The sequence below is a fragment of the Centroberyx affinis genome, unplaced genomic scaffold (genome assembly GCF_046629955.1).
Source record: "Centroberyx affinis isolate AG114_WGS23_722 - 3 ecotype Tasmania unplaced genomic scaffold, CSIRO-AGI_Caff_v1 ptg004902l_1, whole genome shotgun sequence".
In the NCBI taxonomy this organism is placed as follows: domain Eukaryota; kingdom Metazoa; phylum Chordata; class Actinopteri; order Beryciformes; family Berycidae; genus Centroberyx; species Centroberyx affinis.
In genome coordinates, this window is record NW_027282404.1 from 135,308 (window position 1) to 155,410 (window position 20,103).

Here is a 20,103-nt window from a genome sequence, read left to right on the forward strand (position 1 = left end):
GGCATGATTATTTTATTGGCTGTGTATGTTTATCATTGGTTTTATAGGTTGTTTTTTGACCCACCATATTTATACTAACACACACACACACACACACACACACACACACACACACACACAAATCCAAAAATGATGTGCAATTTTACACATAGGGAAACTGGTTTCACTTATTTTCCATCAGTTACACACATCTAGGAAGTTTCCATTCTAGTCATTGATGTACTGTAAAAGAGAGATTGAGATTTTGTGGGAGGTTAAGACTTCGAAACACGTTTTATGCTTTTTTGCTAAGGATAAGATTTGAATAGAACCTGACAGTTTTCAGGAAATTTCTGAATGCAGCCACTAGTTTATGTGCCTAGTTGTGAAAAAAAAAAAAGAGAAAATGTTCCTCTTATTCTGTGGTTTTTGACCTAACACCAGGAACCTTTGAGATACAGTTTATAAAAGGATGTCAAAGCCATTTTTGGTAAATTTTTTATTGGATGGTTCAGATGTAGTGCTGTTTTAATACCAAGTATAAAACACATCTCTCTGGAGGTTATTCAGTGTTCTTTTTGTATAGGAGGATTCTTTTTTATCAATGAAATCCAATGAAAATGTGAATCCTTTTTTGGAATAAATATAAATGGTTAAAGTATTGTGGAGTGCATTTTGCAGGTGACATTATTTTGCTTCTGGTTTTAATTTGAACATTCATGATGGTCAGACAATGGTCTCTGTGACTTTCTCAGCTATTATCTCAATTGCATTTTTAACATGCCACTGCTACTGCCCCCTAGTGGTGGATCTGGAGACGAACAGCGGCTCTGCTGCCCGGCCGTACTACATGAGCAGCACCCTGAGGAGCATCCTCAACAAGAAGAACAGCAAGAAGAAGAAGAGGAGGAGATAGAGATGAAGACAGGTGAGGGGAAGAAACGGACAGAAGATCATTTACCAAAGCATGGTACAAGCCCATGTGGCTATAAGCATTTGCCAAATATAATTTATGTGTATTGACACACATTGCAACAAACCTTAATACTTTGAGTAGCTGTACAGCATATTAGTGGTCAAATTGTATATAAACAACTAATGACTCTCTTGGCTCACCCACACACTCACAACTTTAGGATTTGCCAGTTCTTTGGTGTTTCCAACTAATTTCAGCCAGTCTGTCTAAAAGCATACATCCTCTTAATATGTAAAAGAACTATAGTAATCCTTTGTATAAGACACTATACAAATATCGCAGGAACACTGTAACTCCTATAGAAATATTATAGAAATGGTATAGTGATACAAGAATAAAAACACTATCATAACATACAATAAGACTCAGTATATACTCACTATTGAACACCACAGACACACTGTCCTGTAAGTCCTTATATATTACAGTGATTTTTCATCAGGGTTGTTATTACAGAGACCAGAAATGGCAGCAAAACCAGCAGGCCTTTTTGTTCTGAATTGTAGGTGCAACACTTTGCCACATGGTGGTGCGAGTCGTTAGCAGAAGTCTTTTGTGTACTGTTGTCAAGACATGAATGCACTGTTGATTGAATGAGTTTTACCATGAAATGGTCAAAGAGCAGCTCATTTGTGTATTGTGTGATTGTGGCTCTTGACCTCACATTGTCTCACATTGAGAAACATATTTGCCACACAGTGTCCACTGTTCTAATTTCATATTTAACTGTCAAGGACTTAATAACACAGCAATTAAAGTGCTTCACTCTAAAGTGCCTGCTGCTTAGAAAAGCCACGTTGAGTGTCTAAGTGCATCTTGCAGCTACATAGTTTATATTTACGTTGAATTTATTATGGAATTCAATAAAGGGATAGTCAGCGGTCAGTGATGGAAGTCTGGCCTTCCATGTTCTTTACCTTTTCCATATGTAAGGTGCAGGAATGAAAAGTAAAGTGAAGAGTTATTCAGCCTTTTGGGAGTCCCAAGAGCCTTGTGGTAGCAGCCAGTGTGTCCAACCAAGTGTCCTGGAGCAATTAAGACACTGAACCCCTACCTAATAGTATGTGCCTAATTACTCCTTCGGGATAAATGAAGTTTATTGAACTGAATTGGTGCAGCTCCTGGCTGCTGCTTTGCTCTGAACCCTCTGGTGAAATGTGTACTCAGAGGGCAATGCAAAGAAACCAATTCCTAATTACTTATTAATGTGTGTTTACTATGGTGACTGACATGTCTAAATTCCTTAAATCTGAAAATCCATAGAATCCATCTTGTATTGATAACAAAGTGTAAGGCCAGAATTTACCAGATTGATCTCTTGTGATCAGCTATGAACCTTTGAATCTGTCACCATGCTCCTCTTGTTTATTCAAAGTGGGCTGGTCCCTCTTAGCATTATTGGGTTTATCAGGGTTTTTACTCAACCAAACCTTTTAGTTGATCAGTCAGATTTTGTAATGATTACTGTATTGGATGAGTTGCTTCCTGAAGTATAAGAACTCCTCTGGCATCAGAACAATTTTAACAAATCTGTATTGGTCTTCTTTGATAAACAACAGATCTAAAGGTCAGTTTGCATGATTGTTTGAACTGGCAGTGGGCCAGTAATGAGGGAGAAGCAATTTTGTATATTTGACTTTAGAGAATTTATTTCAGGAAACACTTGAAGAGTGTCATTCCAAAATGAAATATAAACCACTTGGAAAAAAAGTGACACCTACTCTTACGATGATTGACAGCCTAAAATTACAACAAATGATGGTACTTTTTGAAAGGATATTGTGTAACCTTAATCCTTGGGCGACAAAAACCTAACTGGAGCCTCTTGATTTTAGAGACCTTGAATTTCAGGTAAGGTTGTTTTTTTTTTTTTTTTGTCCTTTCCCAAAATGGACGTATTGCATTTGGAATGAACTCTTCACTTGCTTACTGTACCTTGTGGTCTGTGACTCATGTTTTCGGCTCCCTTGTGCCAGCCAAGTCTTGTGTCAGTCTTTGTCCCATGTTTGTCAAACCTGAGAAAGTACCCCCAGAGTGACATCATCACTGCCAGGCTTACACACCTTCTGCCCCTGTGAGAGCCGAAACACGCTCAAACACGCTCCAGCTGTTACACCTTCACCGTTCAATCAAATCTGCATACTGAATGTGCAAGAATTTAAAAAGAGAGAAATGATGCATGCACTATACAGGGCAACATGTAATGTGTGTATCATGTTTTTATTCCTATTGTCCTATAGCTAAATGTATTGCTATACTCCCCAATGGACAGGAAGAGATTTGTAACTTCACATGCATCCAGCTTTGATTTATTTTCATTCCCATGAGGCTGAAAGATCTGATAAGTGAAGTAAAAACAGTGTTTTTATATGCCTTCCCCTCCCTCCCATGTCTGGAAATTAGATTCTTTTGGTCAACCACAGTCAACAAGTAGACACAAGTAGAAACCGCTCGCTTGCTTAGACTGTGTGTCTGTTTCCTTACCACGACTCTGAAAGTCAAACATTTGAGATGCAATGCGCTAACCTGTAGATAAAGGACTGATACTCTGAACGGTTTGTTGTGAGCTGTGTTGTCCTTTCCAAACACATTCCTTTGTGCACTGTTTCAAAATGTTAGTGTAAACAGCTTTGTCATATTTTTTTATCCATACAGTACAAGCTGCATGTATTCCATAACAATGAGAATGACTGTCTGTACTGTGTTTCATGTACTGTGTTGCTATTTTTCTTAATAAATGGTTGTATTTCTATTATATTCACCTCGCTCAGTTGTTTTATACCCAGTTTATAAATAGGGTAAGTCAGTGGATGTAATTTGATGTGTAACATGTTTTAATTCTCATTTAAATCTCCCACTTTTCTTAAATTAGACATTTATTTTCAAAACAGACATCTCAAATACATACAATAAATAAATTAAACTGCAATATTCAAACACTGCTATACAAACAATTCTCATTTCAAGTTCATCTTCATAATCAGTTGACATTATTTTCAAATGGTTTTAGGTCTGTCGGCTTTCACTTACAGTAGCACTGTCAAAGTGTGGCACTTTGCAACAAGTACACAAAGAAACATTGGTCTACAATGCCATATCTCAGGATCCTATGAGGTACACAGAAATCTTTCCATTTCCACATAATACAGTACATTTAGGATTGTAAATTATAGTCATCCATAATGTTTACAGTGAATGAAATGTTTGCAAAGAATATAAACATGGAATGAATGTACCAGGAGTTCGAGAGAAGAAAAGGTTTTATGGTTCTTTGAAAATGTCTGTCGTGTCGTTAAATGAAAATGTCTATCATGGAATTCTCTGGTGATGTCTGAGGCTGCTGTGTGTGTGTGTGTGTGTGTGTGTGTGTGTGTGTGTGTGTGTACAAGCAGCTCAGGCATGGGACACGGGCAGGGAGGTCATGGCGTGGGCTGGCAGCAGCGGTTGGAACAGCATGGATGGAGGGGAGTGAACTGTGGGCAGAGAGCAGCAGTCTAATTAATTCACACGTTATACAGAAACAGCCTGGCTCTTTTTGTTGAAACTCTAATAATCAATTAAAAATCATCCATGTCCAATTTTCCTTAAACTACAAAAAGTGTTATTTTTAATTAAGACATTTCAAAACCCTTCCTAGTGTCTCAAAATAATTTACATAAATCATTCGATGATAAAACTATGTGAAAGGGGCAGCTGGATTATGAAGTGTTATTTGCAGCAATATTTTGTAATTATGATTATTTATAAAAAGGCTGCCTTATTAAAATGATCTTCCGTGAGATTTTCATGTAAATAAATTATGGTTTTGCTCCTCTCCATCACCGATTGATATAAGATAATAGTGATTCAACCCAGTTCATGAAAGCTTTTATGTTTCCAGCAGCTTTTATGTTTCCAGCATTCCGGTTTCAACAACAACAACACCATGGCTGAACAGACACAGAAAAGAGCGCCAACTACAGGAACTCAAACTGCATCAACAGGAAATCCAAGCTCCACCCACACTGTTTGATTGACAGGTGATCTCTGGGAAGTGCAGTGCAGAAACACAACACAGCAATGAGCGCTTAGAACCAAAGATGTCACCAAAACGTAAACAAAAGATGAAAAAAAAGTAGCCTATACCACTTTTAAGCATTACTCAGACCAATACATCAAATGGTAATTCATAAAAGGCTGGTGCTTGCCGTCTATGAAGGAGTGCAGCGCGGACAGCATGGATCCCTCCGGCCCGCCGTAGGCCGTGTACTGCAGCTCCTCGGGGGTCGGGGTCGGCTGGGACAGGCGGCTGGGCTGCAGGGAGGTCAGGGGCGCGCTGGAGGTGTGGTTGGGGCTCACGTGCTTCTTGTGGCGCGCTCTGCAGTTCTGGAACCAGACCTGGGTTAACAGGACAGACTGCTTTTGTAGTGCTGCAGTGAATGTAAATGACTGGCACTTGAAAGAAGCATTGAATCGCTGGTGTCGTTTCTTTCAGTGATTATCATTTAGCTTAGCTAGGGGAAAGATGGGAGAAAGAGAGGGGATGACGTGACAAAGGTCATGAGTCAGATTTCATCCTGTCGTTAAACAAATACATGATGTGCATCTTGGCATCAGGATAGTACAGCTTTATATCCTGAGCTTTATATCTTTAGATCAGTGGTTCTCAAACTTTTTCACGTCAAGGACCCCTAAACTGGACCCCCATGTGATAAGATTTTGTCCCAGGGTCTCCCATCTGATAAGATTTTTGCAGAAAGTGTATGAAACCCATGACCAACCATAGTCATATATTCTGTCATTGTGTTACTTATGGATGGAATTATAGTGAAAATAAATTATTCTCCTTTTTGCTGGGGACCCCCTGGAACCCCCTCAAGGACCCCTGGGGGTCCCCGGACCCCACTTTGAGAACCACTGCTTTAGATGATATATTCCATTATGTGCATTTAGTGTGTGGAAAATCAGGTCCGCCATATTGTTTTAACAGTGTGCAAAATTAAACAATATCTTAAAAAAATGTGTAGAGGTTTTTTAAGCTTTATCCCTCATAGATATCAAACAATATACAGGTGTCAATCAATACCGACACCTTCCATTTCCCATCATGCATCATAGTGTATTTTAACACTGAATAGAGCACCACGCCTTCACTGACCTGTATGACTCTCCTGCTGAGGCCCGTCTGCTCTGCCAGCTTCTGCAGCGTCTGGGCGTCTGGGTTGTTGTCCTGGGCAAACTGGGCCTGCATCACCTGGATGGACAGAGGAGGTATATCGGGATCAGTTAAATAATCAGGAGGTAATACATGATTCACCTGCAGGACGTGAATAAACTGCTGGGGATTCGAGCAGCATTCTGGATTTGTCTGTGTCAAACGCAGTATTGCATAAATAAATACAGTTACGCTCTACCAGCGCACTGTAAACAAATCCTTATGAAAACAAAGTCAATGCAGTGCAGGATGTCTGTATTTGTTGTGTCTATTGCAGTTTAATTTGGCAATGTGGAAATATCACTTTCAACAGTAATAGAGGCTGTCAAATAGGACAAAATCACACATCCAAATTATAATACCCTTATCCATGTATAAATGCTATTACTAAGAGCAACAAACATTATAAAAGTGTCACTTAAAAACCAGCATCCATTTTTAGATTTATTCTATCTAGCATTTGTTTTCTTCAAATAAATGCTTTAGTAATGTAGTTTATTAAAACCAACACCTAATTTTAAGGTTCATCCTACCTAGCATGTCACTTGTTTTCTTCAAGAAAATGCTTTAGTGCTGTAGTTAATCTCTCAGGAGTGTGATATGAGAAGGCCCCTGCTATTAAATATAGTAATGATCTATCTATCTATCTATCTATCTATCTATCTGTCTATCTATCTATCTATCTATCTGTCTATCTATCTATCTATCTATCTATCTATCTATCTATCTATCTATCGATCTAAGTGCTGGAGGTTAACCTGTAGCTGGTCGGCAGTGAAGCTGGTGCGCGCTCTCTTGGAGGGTTTGGGCTGGTTAATCTCCTGTTCGGTGGGCATGGCCCCCTCCATGTTAACACTGTTTCCTGCAACAAAAGCAGTTTCACATATGAAAACATATCGCAGAATATCAGTTAAATATATTTACATTTAGGCCTACATGCTAATGTGAAGCATTCTTATCTTCTTCGTGCCCTTCACCCATGGGGTATTCTTATATCATGATAATGTATTACACAGCAGGTCCTTTATACAACTTTCAAATATATATTAAAAAAGTATATAATAAAAAAGCAGCATGAAATAACCATATAGTGGAAGTAATAGGTGATATAGCCAACACACACACTTTGCACCCACAGAGAAAAGGTCACTTTGATTTCAAATATATCTGAATTCTCAGGACATAAAATAAATGTTAATAAACGTTTGAATCTTTTTTAAATGTAATAATTGGCCCTGCATTTCCCTTGAATTTATTTTAGCTCTACATATTGAATTTAATCAAAATTTGTCCTTTTAATAATGATCTAATAGGCTATATCACTCAAATGTGTGGCAAACGAATTTGTGATTAACGACTCCCAGTAACGTTATTAGGCTACTCATAGAGTAACGAGTAGTGTAACGATTTCAGTAAAGACATTAGTTACCACTTAAAAAATAAGTTACTTTTGTTATCATCTCCTCTAAATGTCAGATTGAAGTTGCATTATCCAAATCCTCCAATTCTTTTTTTTTTACTTGAAGTAAGAAACAGCAGAAAGGTTTACTTTTTCTGGGTGTAAGTAGCCCTTTCCCACTGCTGTGATTTGCCACTGTGATTATTGAGCAACTGAGTTACCGCGATTTTTGAAGAGAAGAGAGGACACAACGTCAACGACCATTTTTGGAGATGTAATGGAAAAGTAATGTAACGCATAGCCTGGTGTAACGAATTACTGCTCCCAGGTAATAATTAATAAGGTAATAACAACACCCTAATACATTTGAAATGAGTAACGAGCAGGTAGTAACGCACAACATGTATTTCTGAGTAACGGACGAGCCTGACCCCGGACCCCCAGGTTGCTATGCTAGGCCTTCTGTTGCTAGCCGGCTCACCTTTCTCCACCGCGCGCTTGAGGTTGTCCAGCATGCAGTCGTAGTGCACGCGGCAGAGCACCTTCTCCTCCACCAGGGCGAACTCCTCCCCGGTGGACAGCTGCCTCTTGCAGGAGAAGCAGGCGAAGCAGGCCAGGTGGTACACGTTGCCCTTCGCCCGGCGGACCCAGTCTGTGGAGTGGATGTTTCGGCCGCAGCAGGCGCACCAGGTACCGTATCTTCTGCAAAGGAAGACCATGAGCAAGTCAGAAACCACCCGTGTCCGTTCAGCCCGGGTAATTGAAACAAAACTAGCTGTAACTGACACACACTTCCCTCCCAAAATACTCCAGCAGGACTGCCTGCAGTAACTAAGGAGTAACGTATTTTTTGCACAAAGTGGTGTGAGTTTAATTAGAAGTGCAACAAATTCGACCAGACTTCTTCACTGCGGAGTGATATGATAAGATGTGAAACAGCGGAAATAACAAATCACAGAATGCCTTAATTTCATTGGCCAATCAAAATTGAGTATTCAACAAAGCCATGCAATAATTATAATTAAATAGGCCTACATCACAAAATCCACAAACTATCGCAGAGACAAATTTCAAGCTATTATTATGATTATTATTAGCCCATTACACTGTTAATTAAATGTATTATACAAGTTATGTTTTATCATTATTTATCCAATAGGTTTTTGTTGTGCAGCTTTAAAAAATGCAATATTTCGTTTGGGTAGTTTCGATTTTCGTTTCATCAGCACAATTGATATAGCCTGCAGGCTTACCTAAAGTAATCCAGTTTGCAGAAAACCTCTTTTTCTTTGATGTAACAGCTGGTGTGGCTGCCAAGTGAAGTCTGGCACACGCTACAGGAGAGACAACGCACATGCCAGCACAAGTCGTTAACCTAAACGAAAGATACGATAATTAGCAAAAGTCAATCAAGTCGTATACTATGTCTACGCGCATATTATTAGAGGGCATGCTTATTAAAATTCCACAAGTCCAAACGCAAGAGAGAAAAGTGTCATTATATTGTCATTATTTTTGATAGGCTTGTGATGAAAGACAGCCCCTGTAATAACACTTCAAGAAAATTATCACACAAAAAAAATAAGCTCGTAGTGTTTTACCTTTAATAAATATTTATCCACAATTTCCTCGTTGCAGCTTGCACAAACATTTCTGCCTAACAGAGGTGCAGATGCCATCGCCTGCAGCGACGACGAGTCTTCATCCAAAACCTCCACCGGTGCGCCCTGCGGATCACACATGCGGTTAGGACGTTACGCACCGGAACGCTTCCACTCCGTGCGTAAAGAACATTTCTAAGCACAATTCACATGTTGATGCACTTCGCTAACGTGACACACTGCAAGAAATATCCTTAACAAGGTAATTAATCTCATATGCAGTCTTAAAATCTTTCTTTTTTTTATGTTATTTGCACTTTTTCCAATGCAGCTTCACTTGTTTCAGGAATTGTCTAGGAACAAGTGTCATGCAGAACAAGAGTATGCTGAATAAAGCAGATCAGTCCACTAATATTAATGAAATTATACTTGATTAAAAACGAATCTTGAAACAGTTTATTTCCATTGGAAACAAGTGAAATTATCTCGCCCGTTGGCTGATTTTATAAACGTAATTTAAAGCAGATTTTAAGACTCGATACTAGATTAAATTACCTGTTTAGATGGTTATTTTTTGCAGTGCAGCGCCTAGGAACATTCCGGTTATTCTTCAAAGTTTCGGGTCTAATTTGCTTCAGCTAAAATTGTGCGGCATTTTTGTCCAAAATCACAAATTTCCAAAACTTGTAGGTTAGGTGATCCCTCATAAATGACCTTTGATTAGGCTGCTGCTCAGCTTACATTTGAGAAAAAAATCAAGCTTTAGCTGCAACAAATATGTTTTACCATTATAGTTTCTCTCCTGTCCTCAGTGCATTTGCCTAGAAGCTCTTCGTCTCCTTTGCAATCTTCACACATGACGGGAGGCTACGGTGGGAAGAGGATTTTGGTCCGTCAGACACTCGCAGCTGCCTTAAAGCCCCCCGCTACATCCCATAAATATCATGCCTTTCACTTTTCACCATGACAACCCCAACGATTACCAAAATGGCATTTAAAAAGGAAGGATAGTCATTACTTACAGAAACAGGCAGCACTTGAAGTAATAGTTATCCAATGTGCATTATGTTCTTGAGATCTGCATTTGTGATTCAGCAATGCTCGCTACACAGTGGTTAAACCCCAACACACCAATTTCACATGCCAATCAAAAGCAGCGCCAAGTCGCGGGGAAAGGGAATTGATTTATTTAATAACAGCAATTAAAATACTAAGTTCGACACAAACGTCTGCCCGGGGCAACCAAAAGGTGAAGAGGTCTCATTAACTACTTGAGTTTTAATTGCAGAATATTCACAGAGGGGTAATTTTTTGTTCGACATTTCTTCAAATTGTGAAAACACTGAGCTGTCAGCTTGTGGAAGACGGACGAGGCTATAGGGCCGATCTGAATGACAGGTAGTCTGACATAATTGAGAAAGCAATTTCGACCAATAGGCTATTTAATTTCCGATAAAGTCTGCAGTGATAAGTCGTATAAACCTCTCCTCAATTCACCGGACTAGTCCATTTATTAAGATTTTCACTCACCCCATCGTCGGACATTAACATAGATCCGTTTTCACTCTCATCCACAATGCAACACTCTACTTTTACTTCACTTTTCCAGCGCATTTCTGTATCCAGTGTGAAACGAAAAGCTGAAAAAAAAAAGCTGCTCACTTTCCAAACGGCATTCAACAAAAGTGCTGCTATTCTTTCACTTCCACGACTCCTCTGTATGTCTATCAGCCCTTACATGTTTCTTGAGGGCGGATCATAATTCATATTTTCCTGTCCTCTTTGGCCGCGCCTCCCTTTAGATATAAGCTAGTCTGTGTGGTTTTATCGTGCGAGCTTTCAGAGAAAATCAACACTGATTTTTTATAAATTACACAAGTAGGTCTTTCTTGAGTTGAACATGTTAAATATTTCTGCACAATCTCTCATGCATTTTAGATTGAAATTACAATTACCTGTAGGCTAAATCTTGAAATGACAGTGAGATAGGCCTACAGGCAACATCATATGCATTTGATGGTCATTTAACATGCACCTATATACCCACTTAAGTACGTTTGACTATGAATATTGTGATTTTTAAGCTATAGCAACAAAACTGGAATTCTTTTTGAATTTCTTCAAGTGGGTTTGCCTGAATTTTACTGAAATTGTCTTTATTTACCTTAAAATTTGAGGCTATGAATTCTAATATGGCAGGTATTATTCATTCTATCTATTCCTGAGTATATACTGTATATATTTTAATTTCAGCTAATTTCCTCTACTGTTTCCCCTGTCAAAACAGTATGTAGCTGAGGCTGTGAATGGATGCAGACTGTAAAATGAATGAGTTACTTTATTTTACTATAATCTCACATTATTCATCTTAATGTGAGAAAAAGAAAAGGACAACAAGAAGTCGTTTTCTGGTCTTGCATGTGATCTTGCACGCGCACACACACACACACACACACACACACACACACACACACACACACACACACACGCACACACACACACTTAAGAAGTGCTGAGAAAGGCAACCTTCATCCAAACCATGCTCTCTCATTGTAATGTTACTGTTTTGCACTTGGTTATGATAGCAGTCCTCTATTAGGCCCTCTGAGTGTTCCTGCATTTCTATCATAATTGCATCACGCTGTGTTGCTCAAAATAGAAAATCATTATTGTTCATCATGAGTCCGGATTCTTATGCTGGGATCTGTATGCAAATCATGTCAGCTTCCAATCTGCATCCATACTGCAGTGACATTGTTACGTTATTTAAGGCTGATACCGATGTTATCTAAGGCAGGAGTGATATTAGCCATAATCAAGCGCCTTTGGTCCCTTGCAAGAAAACACACAGGCACACACACACACACACACACACACACACACACACACACACACACACACAGAGTTGCTTACTCTCCCTCTTTTATATATATTTTACTGAATCACTCATCACTCACTCACTCACACAATTCCCCCTCACCATCACACCACACACACTCCTCCACCCCCAACCACTGCACACACACACACACACACACATACACACACACACACACACACACACACACACACAGTTGCTCACTCTCTCTCTTTTATATTTTTTACTCACTCATTCACACAATTCCCCCTCACAATCGCACCACACACACTCCTCCACCCCAACCACTGTGTGTGCGCGCACACATACACACACACACACACACACACACACACACACACACACAGTTGCTCACTCTCTCTCTTTTATATTTTTTACTCACTCATTCACACAATTCCCCCTCACAATCACACCACACACACTCCTCCACCCCAACCACTGTGTGTGCGCGCACACATACACACACACACACACACACACACACACACACACACACACACACACACAGTTGCTCACTCTCTCTCTTTTATATTTTTTACTCACTCATTCACACAATTCCCCCTCACTGTCACACCGCACACACACACACACACACAAACTCCAAAAGGCTATTTCATGCCCTTGTCTGCTGGAGGGTTCAGCTCAGATTCAAGTAAAGGGGATAACAGTCAGACCTGCACTGGCATGAGCCTTCCTCCATATCGCACCATCGCAGCTCCACTGCACTGAGGGATAAAGGAGCTAGCGTGCCTCCATCGCGATGTGTCCTGTTCCACCCGGTGGACATGAATACTTCTTATCAGACAGCTCATCTCAAGCATGGCATGCTGTAGCGTAGATGTTTGATGTACACTACAGCAGCCTGTGAGACGACCACACCTTCCACAATCCTCAGGGTTCAAATTACCTGTGTGCACTTTTGGGGGTTCTGTGAAACTCTTCCAGTAAGTCGGCCAAAATCCCAAGATATCTTATTTTAGCCCCAGTGGAGGTTCGCAAATGTCAAAGGTGACAGGTGAGATGAGATGCCAGCAGGACGGCGTTGCTGTATAATATACAATGGCGGAAAGAGTATTAGAAGTAGTTACTTTGCTGATATTTTATAATCTACTACTTCAGTACTACTTACAGGTAAAAAGTAGCTCATTTAAAAAGCAAAAGTTACTCAGTTACTTTTTAGAAAAGAACATTTTTACGTGTCATCTTGTCCTATGCAAGTCTAAAATGACAAGACGACAGAGTTCAAACTAGATTCTTTCAATCTTTCAATTTGAAAAACTGGAAATTACAAAATAAAGTGCACAAACAAAGTAAAGGCAGATTACTCTTCTGTTCTTCACTGACTGATTGTTCACTGTGAATGGCTCCACAATTGGCCAATTTTTGAAGGTCCAGTTTCTATTGCTTATGGAGAGCCACAAAGTCTGTACTCTGTAATGGATGTGATGTAAACTGTAGCGAAGTACAATACTTCAGTAAAAAAAAAGTAAAAACGTACTTAAGTTAAAGTAAAATTACTGACTTTAAAAACTACCCAAAAATGTACAAGTACACAAAAAGCTACTCAATTACAGTAACATGAGTAAATGTAATTACTCTTGTAGTTACTTCCACCCTTGATAATATAAATCAAAACAAATAATAAACTATAAGCAAAAGCATGAGCAGTTAGAGCAAACTTCAAGCATTTTATCATCATAAACCAAGACTCTCTCTCTCTCTCTCTCTCCCTCTCTCTCTCTCTCTCTCTCTCTCTCTCTCTCATCCATCCAGCAAATAATTCAGACATGAAAGCCTTACTTAATCACCCCAATGCAGTGTCTTTATAATATGTGCTGTGACCACAGATGTTGGGGCAGATTGAAGTCCAAGTGTGTCACAGTATGTTTTCATTTTCTATGTTGCCGGCGTTCACATGGCTGAGTGAGTTCTTAAATGTATCGCGTGATGTGGACCAGACAAAAACAACTGCGATAAGGAAGACGGGTAGAAGTGCCTTCTCCGTCAACATACTTACAAACTTGTTCTACCGCTTTGCAGCTTTATGTACTCACTGCCTGTTCATGGCTGAACTCTGGAGCCTGACATAATTTGATATAGCCTATATATAGTCAGGTGTGAGAGGTGGAAAGTAACTCAGCCCCTCTGCTCTTTAGTAGTTATTTTGAGTGGCTTTAACGTCTCTACTTTAACTCCTACTTTTGCTTGAGTATTATTTTTTAGACATGAGCATAATGACTACAATTGTTATTTACTGTAAAACACAGTAATTCCACACTCTACCTCCCATAACTGATGTATTTATTGATATGAGTAGAAAAAAAACCATTGCAAAACCTAGGCTTGATAATGACCTGTTAAATTCTATCCAAGCACCAAGCCAAAATGGGTTATTGGTTATTATTTTTTGTGAACTACCTCTATAGCAAAAAAAACACCCCACTAGCCCAGATAAAGGCACAGGGTTGAAGAAATTGTACTAATTCCAGCTAGAGATTTTGAATTATTTTTTTTTTTTTATTCTATGATGTCATTTATTGTAATACTGAAATTCAGTAATTTCTTCTGAATTTAATGTTGACTAGAATCAAATAATTCCATAAAAGTTGTTTCATCCTTATATGATGCAAAACTTCCATCATGTATATTTCTGTTTCCAGTGTGATATTTCATTTGTAAAGTCTGTAAAGGTTTTATTTAGGATGTTATATAGTGGTTCACCTGTATCCAAATACAGTAAGAACATGGGATTTGGAAGAATCTTGCAAAGAGAAACAATAGGCAATTGGCCCCTAAGAGGCTCCAAGAAAATCCCCTAATTTGCTACTTCCACATAGACTCAACCTTTGCTTTCTTTGGGGCTGCAACTACTCATTTATTTCATTGAAATCAGTCCAAATTGGGGTGGTTTACAATTGACACAACGAGTTTGGCATGACCTTTTCTCCTTGCTGTAAATGGGTCCTCGTTGAGTCTGAAGGGGGTGGAAGGGGGTGGTGGGGTTCGGGGTGGGGGGGTTGTTGCGTTGGCTGGGGGGCGATGGGGGGGGATTGGGTGGAAATCACTGTGGTGAAAATGGCAGTGCAGCGTAAGAGGGGCCTGATTGCATTGGGACAGCATGCGAGAGGGAGCACCATGCTCAGCCCAATCAGAGCGACATAAGGAAAAAGTGCCCTTATCAAGGAGTAATGGCCCACTTGACAATCACACAGGCACAAAACTGCTCTATTTAACGCTGATTGCAAAAACTGCTGCCCCCCCATCCCCAAACCGCATGACTCCCCTAGATCTCCCTGCCACCCCCCCGGCTTACAGCCAAATCCTTTTCCTGAATAGAATTTATAATCACCCCGCGTCTATTTCTAGGCTAATTGTTATTTTAAGACTTATATTAGGCATTTAATGCTGGTAAAATGTCTGCCCTGATTACAGTGTTTATTGTTGGCATTGAAGGCATTCATGGCCACAATATCCCTCTCAATTCCACCAGCTTGACAGGTCGGGAATGTTAAAAAAAAAAAGGTAGCTGTCAATCTGCTCTACCTGCCTACTGTCTGATCATCCGAGTTCATATCTGGTGGTTTGTCTGAGAAGGAGCTGATGCAGCTTTTGGACTCCCAAATAATTCTGTGCACATTAAAGTGAGAACTGACCAAGCATCTGCAAAGCATGTTCCTAACTCAACAGTATTTCAGGCATGTTTAGAGTATTTCAGTAGTTGGGATCTGCTAATGAATTAGATACTGTTTATGTCAATAACGATTTTAACATGGTCTAAACAAAGATTTAAAAACGACCATTCGCAAGTGCTTAAAAACACTGATTCATTCCCATAACTGATGCATGTCTTGAGATGGCAACAGGCCACTAAAAGAACATCAATCACTGTTAACAAGGCAACACCCTGTTTTTGTCCATTCCATAAATAATAATAGCAGTAACAAGAATAATAATAATAATAATGTTAATAATAATAATACATATTTTTCCAAATTACAATAGCATGTACATTTCTGTTTTGTGAGCCAAAGGCCAGTTTTGTTCTTTCCTCTTTAAAGGTGAAGGGACAGTACAATTAAGTTTTAACATTGTTAATATCCTGTACTTTGCCTATTTTACCTTAGAATATCAAAAATATTATCACTAAGTTTCTGACACACATAAATATTATGATATTGGTGCTTATACTTATTGACATTTAGTGCAAAACGACAGTCGACTGAATGTATTTATCACTCTAAATATGCTGTTCATTCAACATTAAATCATCTATGAATCATATGAACTGACCAGACCTCTATTCGTTTGTTGTAAGGCTTATTGAATCTATGAACTAGGGTGAAACAGCTGCTCTTCAGTTGAGTTTGATTAAACAAATTATCAGAATCACAATTAAAAGCAGGATCATTTTAATTGTCGATTACAATAAATGTACAGGAATTTGTCTGAGGGGAACTGGTGCAGAGACATATGGACTGCTTACTAAATACCACAGTTCATACTGACGCACATGGGACATGGACAACTGATTCTGATATCCTACATATTTTTATAAATCTTGAACACCTGCACATCCGATTATCTGAGAGTTAAAGAAGTGTTTCATGCTTATGTATCTTTGTTTGTCAGTGATTTTGTGGATGCCGGTATTCATGACTTTACGAAGGACAAATTCCTGTCATGCTTTTGTATTTCGGCAGCTTCAGGGACCAAATCCGTTTGCTGTGTTTATGAGGATGGAGGGATTCAGCTGAAGCCTCCATTCAACGCACTTCAACTGTGTCTTTTATTCTTTGGCCCTGCATTACAGGCCTTGTTTTCCTCCAGTGGGCTTGCTAATATCCTTACATGTAGGTGGACACACACACACACACAAGCATCCAAGTACGTTAGCACACACACATTCAGACTCACACACAGGATTTGTGATTAGAGTGTACACAGTAGTCAGTGTAGATTAAATTTATTCTGAAATAAATTAACAGATCTCTTGATACAAGGAGTGTCAGGATGTTACACAATGAGTTTTAAACACATTTTAATGCTGTATATTGTAATGTTTTATATAAAATAAATCACCTAAAGGACAAATTAACTCTGTTGAATTTAACTGAAAATGTTGGAGCAGATACATATGAAAGATATAAAGATATATAGATAGATAGATAGATAGATAGATAGATAGATAGATAGATAGATAGATAGATAGATAGATAGATAGATAGATAGATAGATAGATAAAATAGCCCTGATGCAGATAATGATGATGATATCCTAGGGATAGGGAGAGAATATGGTGATAGTAAGTGGAAGGCTGTGTGTGTGTGTGTGTGTGTGTGTGTGTGTGTGTGTGTGTTCAGAATATTGAAACTTGAAACTTGAATCTTGTGTGAACAGCAGGAACAGTCACTGCTGTCATTATGCCTGAAATATTATTCTGAAAGGGCACCTGCTGCAAATATTAAGCAGTAAGGGCACTTATACCAGCAGTCCTGTGGGTGGGTTTGTCCCAGAGACCTCCCCTAGGGAACTGAGAGCATTTACATTGTGTAATTATGTTAGCACTCATATATCTGTACCGAAGGACTTCATGAATGGTTAACCACCAATGCTGGCCACTCTGGGGATTTGTAGCCACCAACTCCCACTTGCTTTAATTTTAAAAGTCTTACATAAACTAAGCAAAGTAAACGCAGGGAATATTATTTAATCGTATCTTCAGGATCCAACTTTTCAAGAAGTAATTCCGGCCGTTAGCAACTGTCAAGATTTTGAGCTTTTGAGAGCTGGGAAAAGCCTGCATGCTGGTGAAGGCAGTGGATTCGGTTCTTAATTACTAAGCCAAAATGATGGAGGTGTGGATGCTGAAGAGTGAGAATCAACGTTTTAACAAAGTGAGACATTGCTTTGAAGATGTTATTTTAGAGTGTCCTTCATGTTGCATTTTTGGGCAAAATAAAATGAATAGAAAGAGGGTATAGATACCTGGGTGGCAGGGAAGCCTAGTCAGAGAGACCATCCTACAGCCTGAGGATCCGGGTTCAAGTCCCAATCTCAGCAAACATCCTGCTGAAGTGTCCTTGAACAAGACACTGAATCCCTGCCAGCTGTTCTGTAGCTGAGCCTGACCTCTGACCTCTCTGGAGAGGGGAAAATGAAAAGAGATTTCTCTACACACAGGTATCAGTAACGTATCACATGACATACACATTATATCACATGTTCCTTTCAGAATGAGCAGTGATTAACAATTACAACCCTCTTTCTTTTTCTCCTTTAGATGACTGTACGTCTCTTTGGACATTTGAGCTTTGGCCACCAAAAGCAAAAAGTGCAGAGCCGATCTCTTCCTTCCACCTGGACACATCGGTGATCCTCAAGTACCAGGACTGAAGAAAATCCCAAGTCTTGCAGCATCTTAAGATAGAACCATGGTGCTATCTACTGGTCAACTCTGGTATTGACAAATCAGTCAACTCTACAAAACTGAGCAGCAGCAATACCATAGAATTCAAAGTCCATGTAAGAGAGACGTTACTCCAACAATACACCGAATTACAAGGCAGTGGACTGATGTACTGTGAGATACACCGGAGCAAGTAAGACCAGTCCTACACATGAAAATCTTTCATTGCTTTTCTCCATGTTTATATCATAAAGATGGTCGACTTTTAACCAAACATCATTCTGCATCATCACCATATTTATACTGTATGGAGTTGTCAGTGTGGTTCATTATAGTAATAAATTTCACATGTGAGGTGGATTGATTGCCTGACAAAATATTTTTTTTTAAACTTCCACAAGGGGGCCACAGAGGATCTGCAGCCTAGAGGCAGACAATCCTCAAACTCAGCCGTGAGTTTGTTTCCCTGAGGTTAAAATAGTAACGCCACTGTTGTATTAGTGACAGTCTTAATTGTATTGGATATTGATAGGAGATGCAACTTCACCACACATATTTCACTCAACTAAAGAAAACATTAAAATCCTCTGTAGGGCAGGGATGCAGTTGTAAATAAAAAGGAGAATAAATTATGACCTCCACTTGGTGAAAGTAAACAAAAATCAATAATATTTTCAGAGAAGCATTCATTCATGCTTGGTTTTTCCCTTAAAAGACCATATCCTCAGACCTCCAGTGATCAACAGAAGGCAAACAATCACCAATATAAACAAAAATCAATTTATACTGGAGTTGTCAGTGTGGCTCATTACAGTAAGCCAACAGTCATTACAGTAAGACAACAGCAAAGCATTAATTTATGTTTTGTCTTCATATAACCTACATCAGTTTATCACTACTTAGCATGATGAACTGGTCCTCCTATGAATATGTCACAAAGGTTTATGTCAGTTTTGGGTGATTTTCCCTTCAGCTACATCTGCAGTAACTATTCTATCACTTGAAAGGCACTATAGCCATTACAAGTCAAACTGAAAATGTTTATATGTTGAAAAGGAGTAAAAACTAGTCATAATTGAAAAATTACTAGTCCTTATTCAGTACTATTTAACAACTAGTAGAATTGGAATAGAGACTAGTAGGCTAGTAGTTATGAAAACAGTGACTAGTGAGTAATGAAAAGTTGAAAAGTCTGAAATGACCCATAGGATTCAATAAAAAAAAAAATAACATAAAAGCGACGAGCCAAAATGAAATTCAGTTGTTAGGCTACTTGAAAAATGAGAAAGTAGCCTAAGAAAGTAAAAACAGATTAGTTATTAGGTCAAATGTTTTTTATTTTGAATTTTGCAACATACATAAACAAAAACAGAAACGAGCACGCAGGCCCGAACATGGTAAACAAAGCAAATTATTTTTTAGCAACTACTGCTTTTTAGGGAATCGATGATAAAACTACAGGCGCTGAATGATAATGTGAGAGTGACTTTGTAAGTGGAAACCAGCCTCCTCGATAGCATCGTCACGTGATCTCCCATAGCAACGGCGAGTGTCATCAGTTCCGCTTTGAGAGAAGTGCAGCAGCTCCTCTCCGGCTCAGCTGATCCATTACAGCTCCACTTATAACAACTCAGGAGTTTTATTTCCTTTAACATAAGCCCGCTCGGCGT

At 39.1% G+C, this 20,103-nt stretch overlaps 2 protein-coding genes across 5 annotated transcripts in view; one reads left to right on the forward strand and one right to left on the reverse strand.

Moving 5' to 3' along the window:
- Positions 1-3,669, forward strand: part of slc44a5b (solute carrier family 44 member 5b) — a 43,686-nt gene extending 40,017 nt beyond the window's left edge. The window contains exon 22 of the mRNA XM_071545383.1: positions 783-3,669. Within this exon, the coding sequence (XP_071401484.1) occupies positions 783-895 (113 nt within the window). The 3' untranslated portion in view covers positions 896-3,669. The remainder of the gene's footprint in view (positions 1-782) is intronic.
- A 181-nt stretch (positions 3,670-3,850) lies between these two features.
- On the reverse strand, positions 3,851-10,853 carry LOC139666259 (LIM/homeobox protein Lhx8). 4 transcript variants are annotated; one of them, XM_071545401.1, is made up of 9 exons: positions 10,680-10,853; positions 9,936-10,016; positions 9,150-9,275; positions 8,802-8,923; positions 8,030-8,250; positions 6,908-7,011; positions 6,093-6,188; positions 5,143-5,332; positions 3,851-4,428 (listed from the first exon to the last, which is right to left on the reverse strand). In XM_071545401.1, the coding sequence occupies exons 1-9, from the start codon at positions 10,761-10,763 to the stop codon at positions 4,349-4,351; spliced, it is 1,104 nt and encodes a 367-aa protein (XP_071401502.1). In that variant the 5' UTR covers positions 10,764-10,853; the 3' UTR covers positions 3,851-4,348. The 4 variants fall into 4 exon arrangements, with proteins under 4 accessions (XP_071401502.1, XP_071401503.1, XP_071401504.1 ...); XM_071545402.1 differs by lacking the exon at positions 9,936-10,016; XM_071545403.1 differs by lacking the exons at positions 9,936-10,016; positions 10,680-10,853 and adding an exon at positions 9,705-9,743.
- Between the last annotated feature and the right edge of the window lie 9,250 nt (positions 10,854-20,103).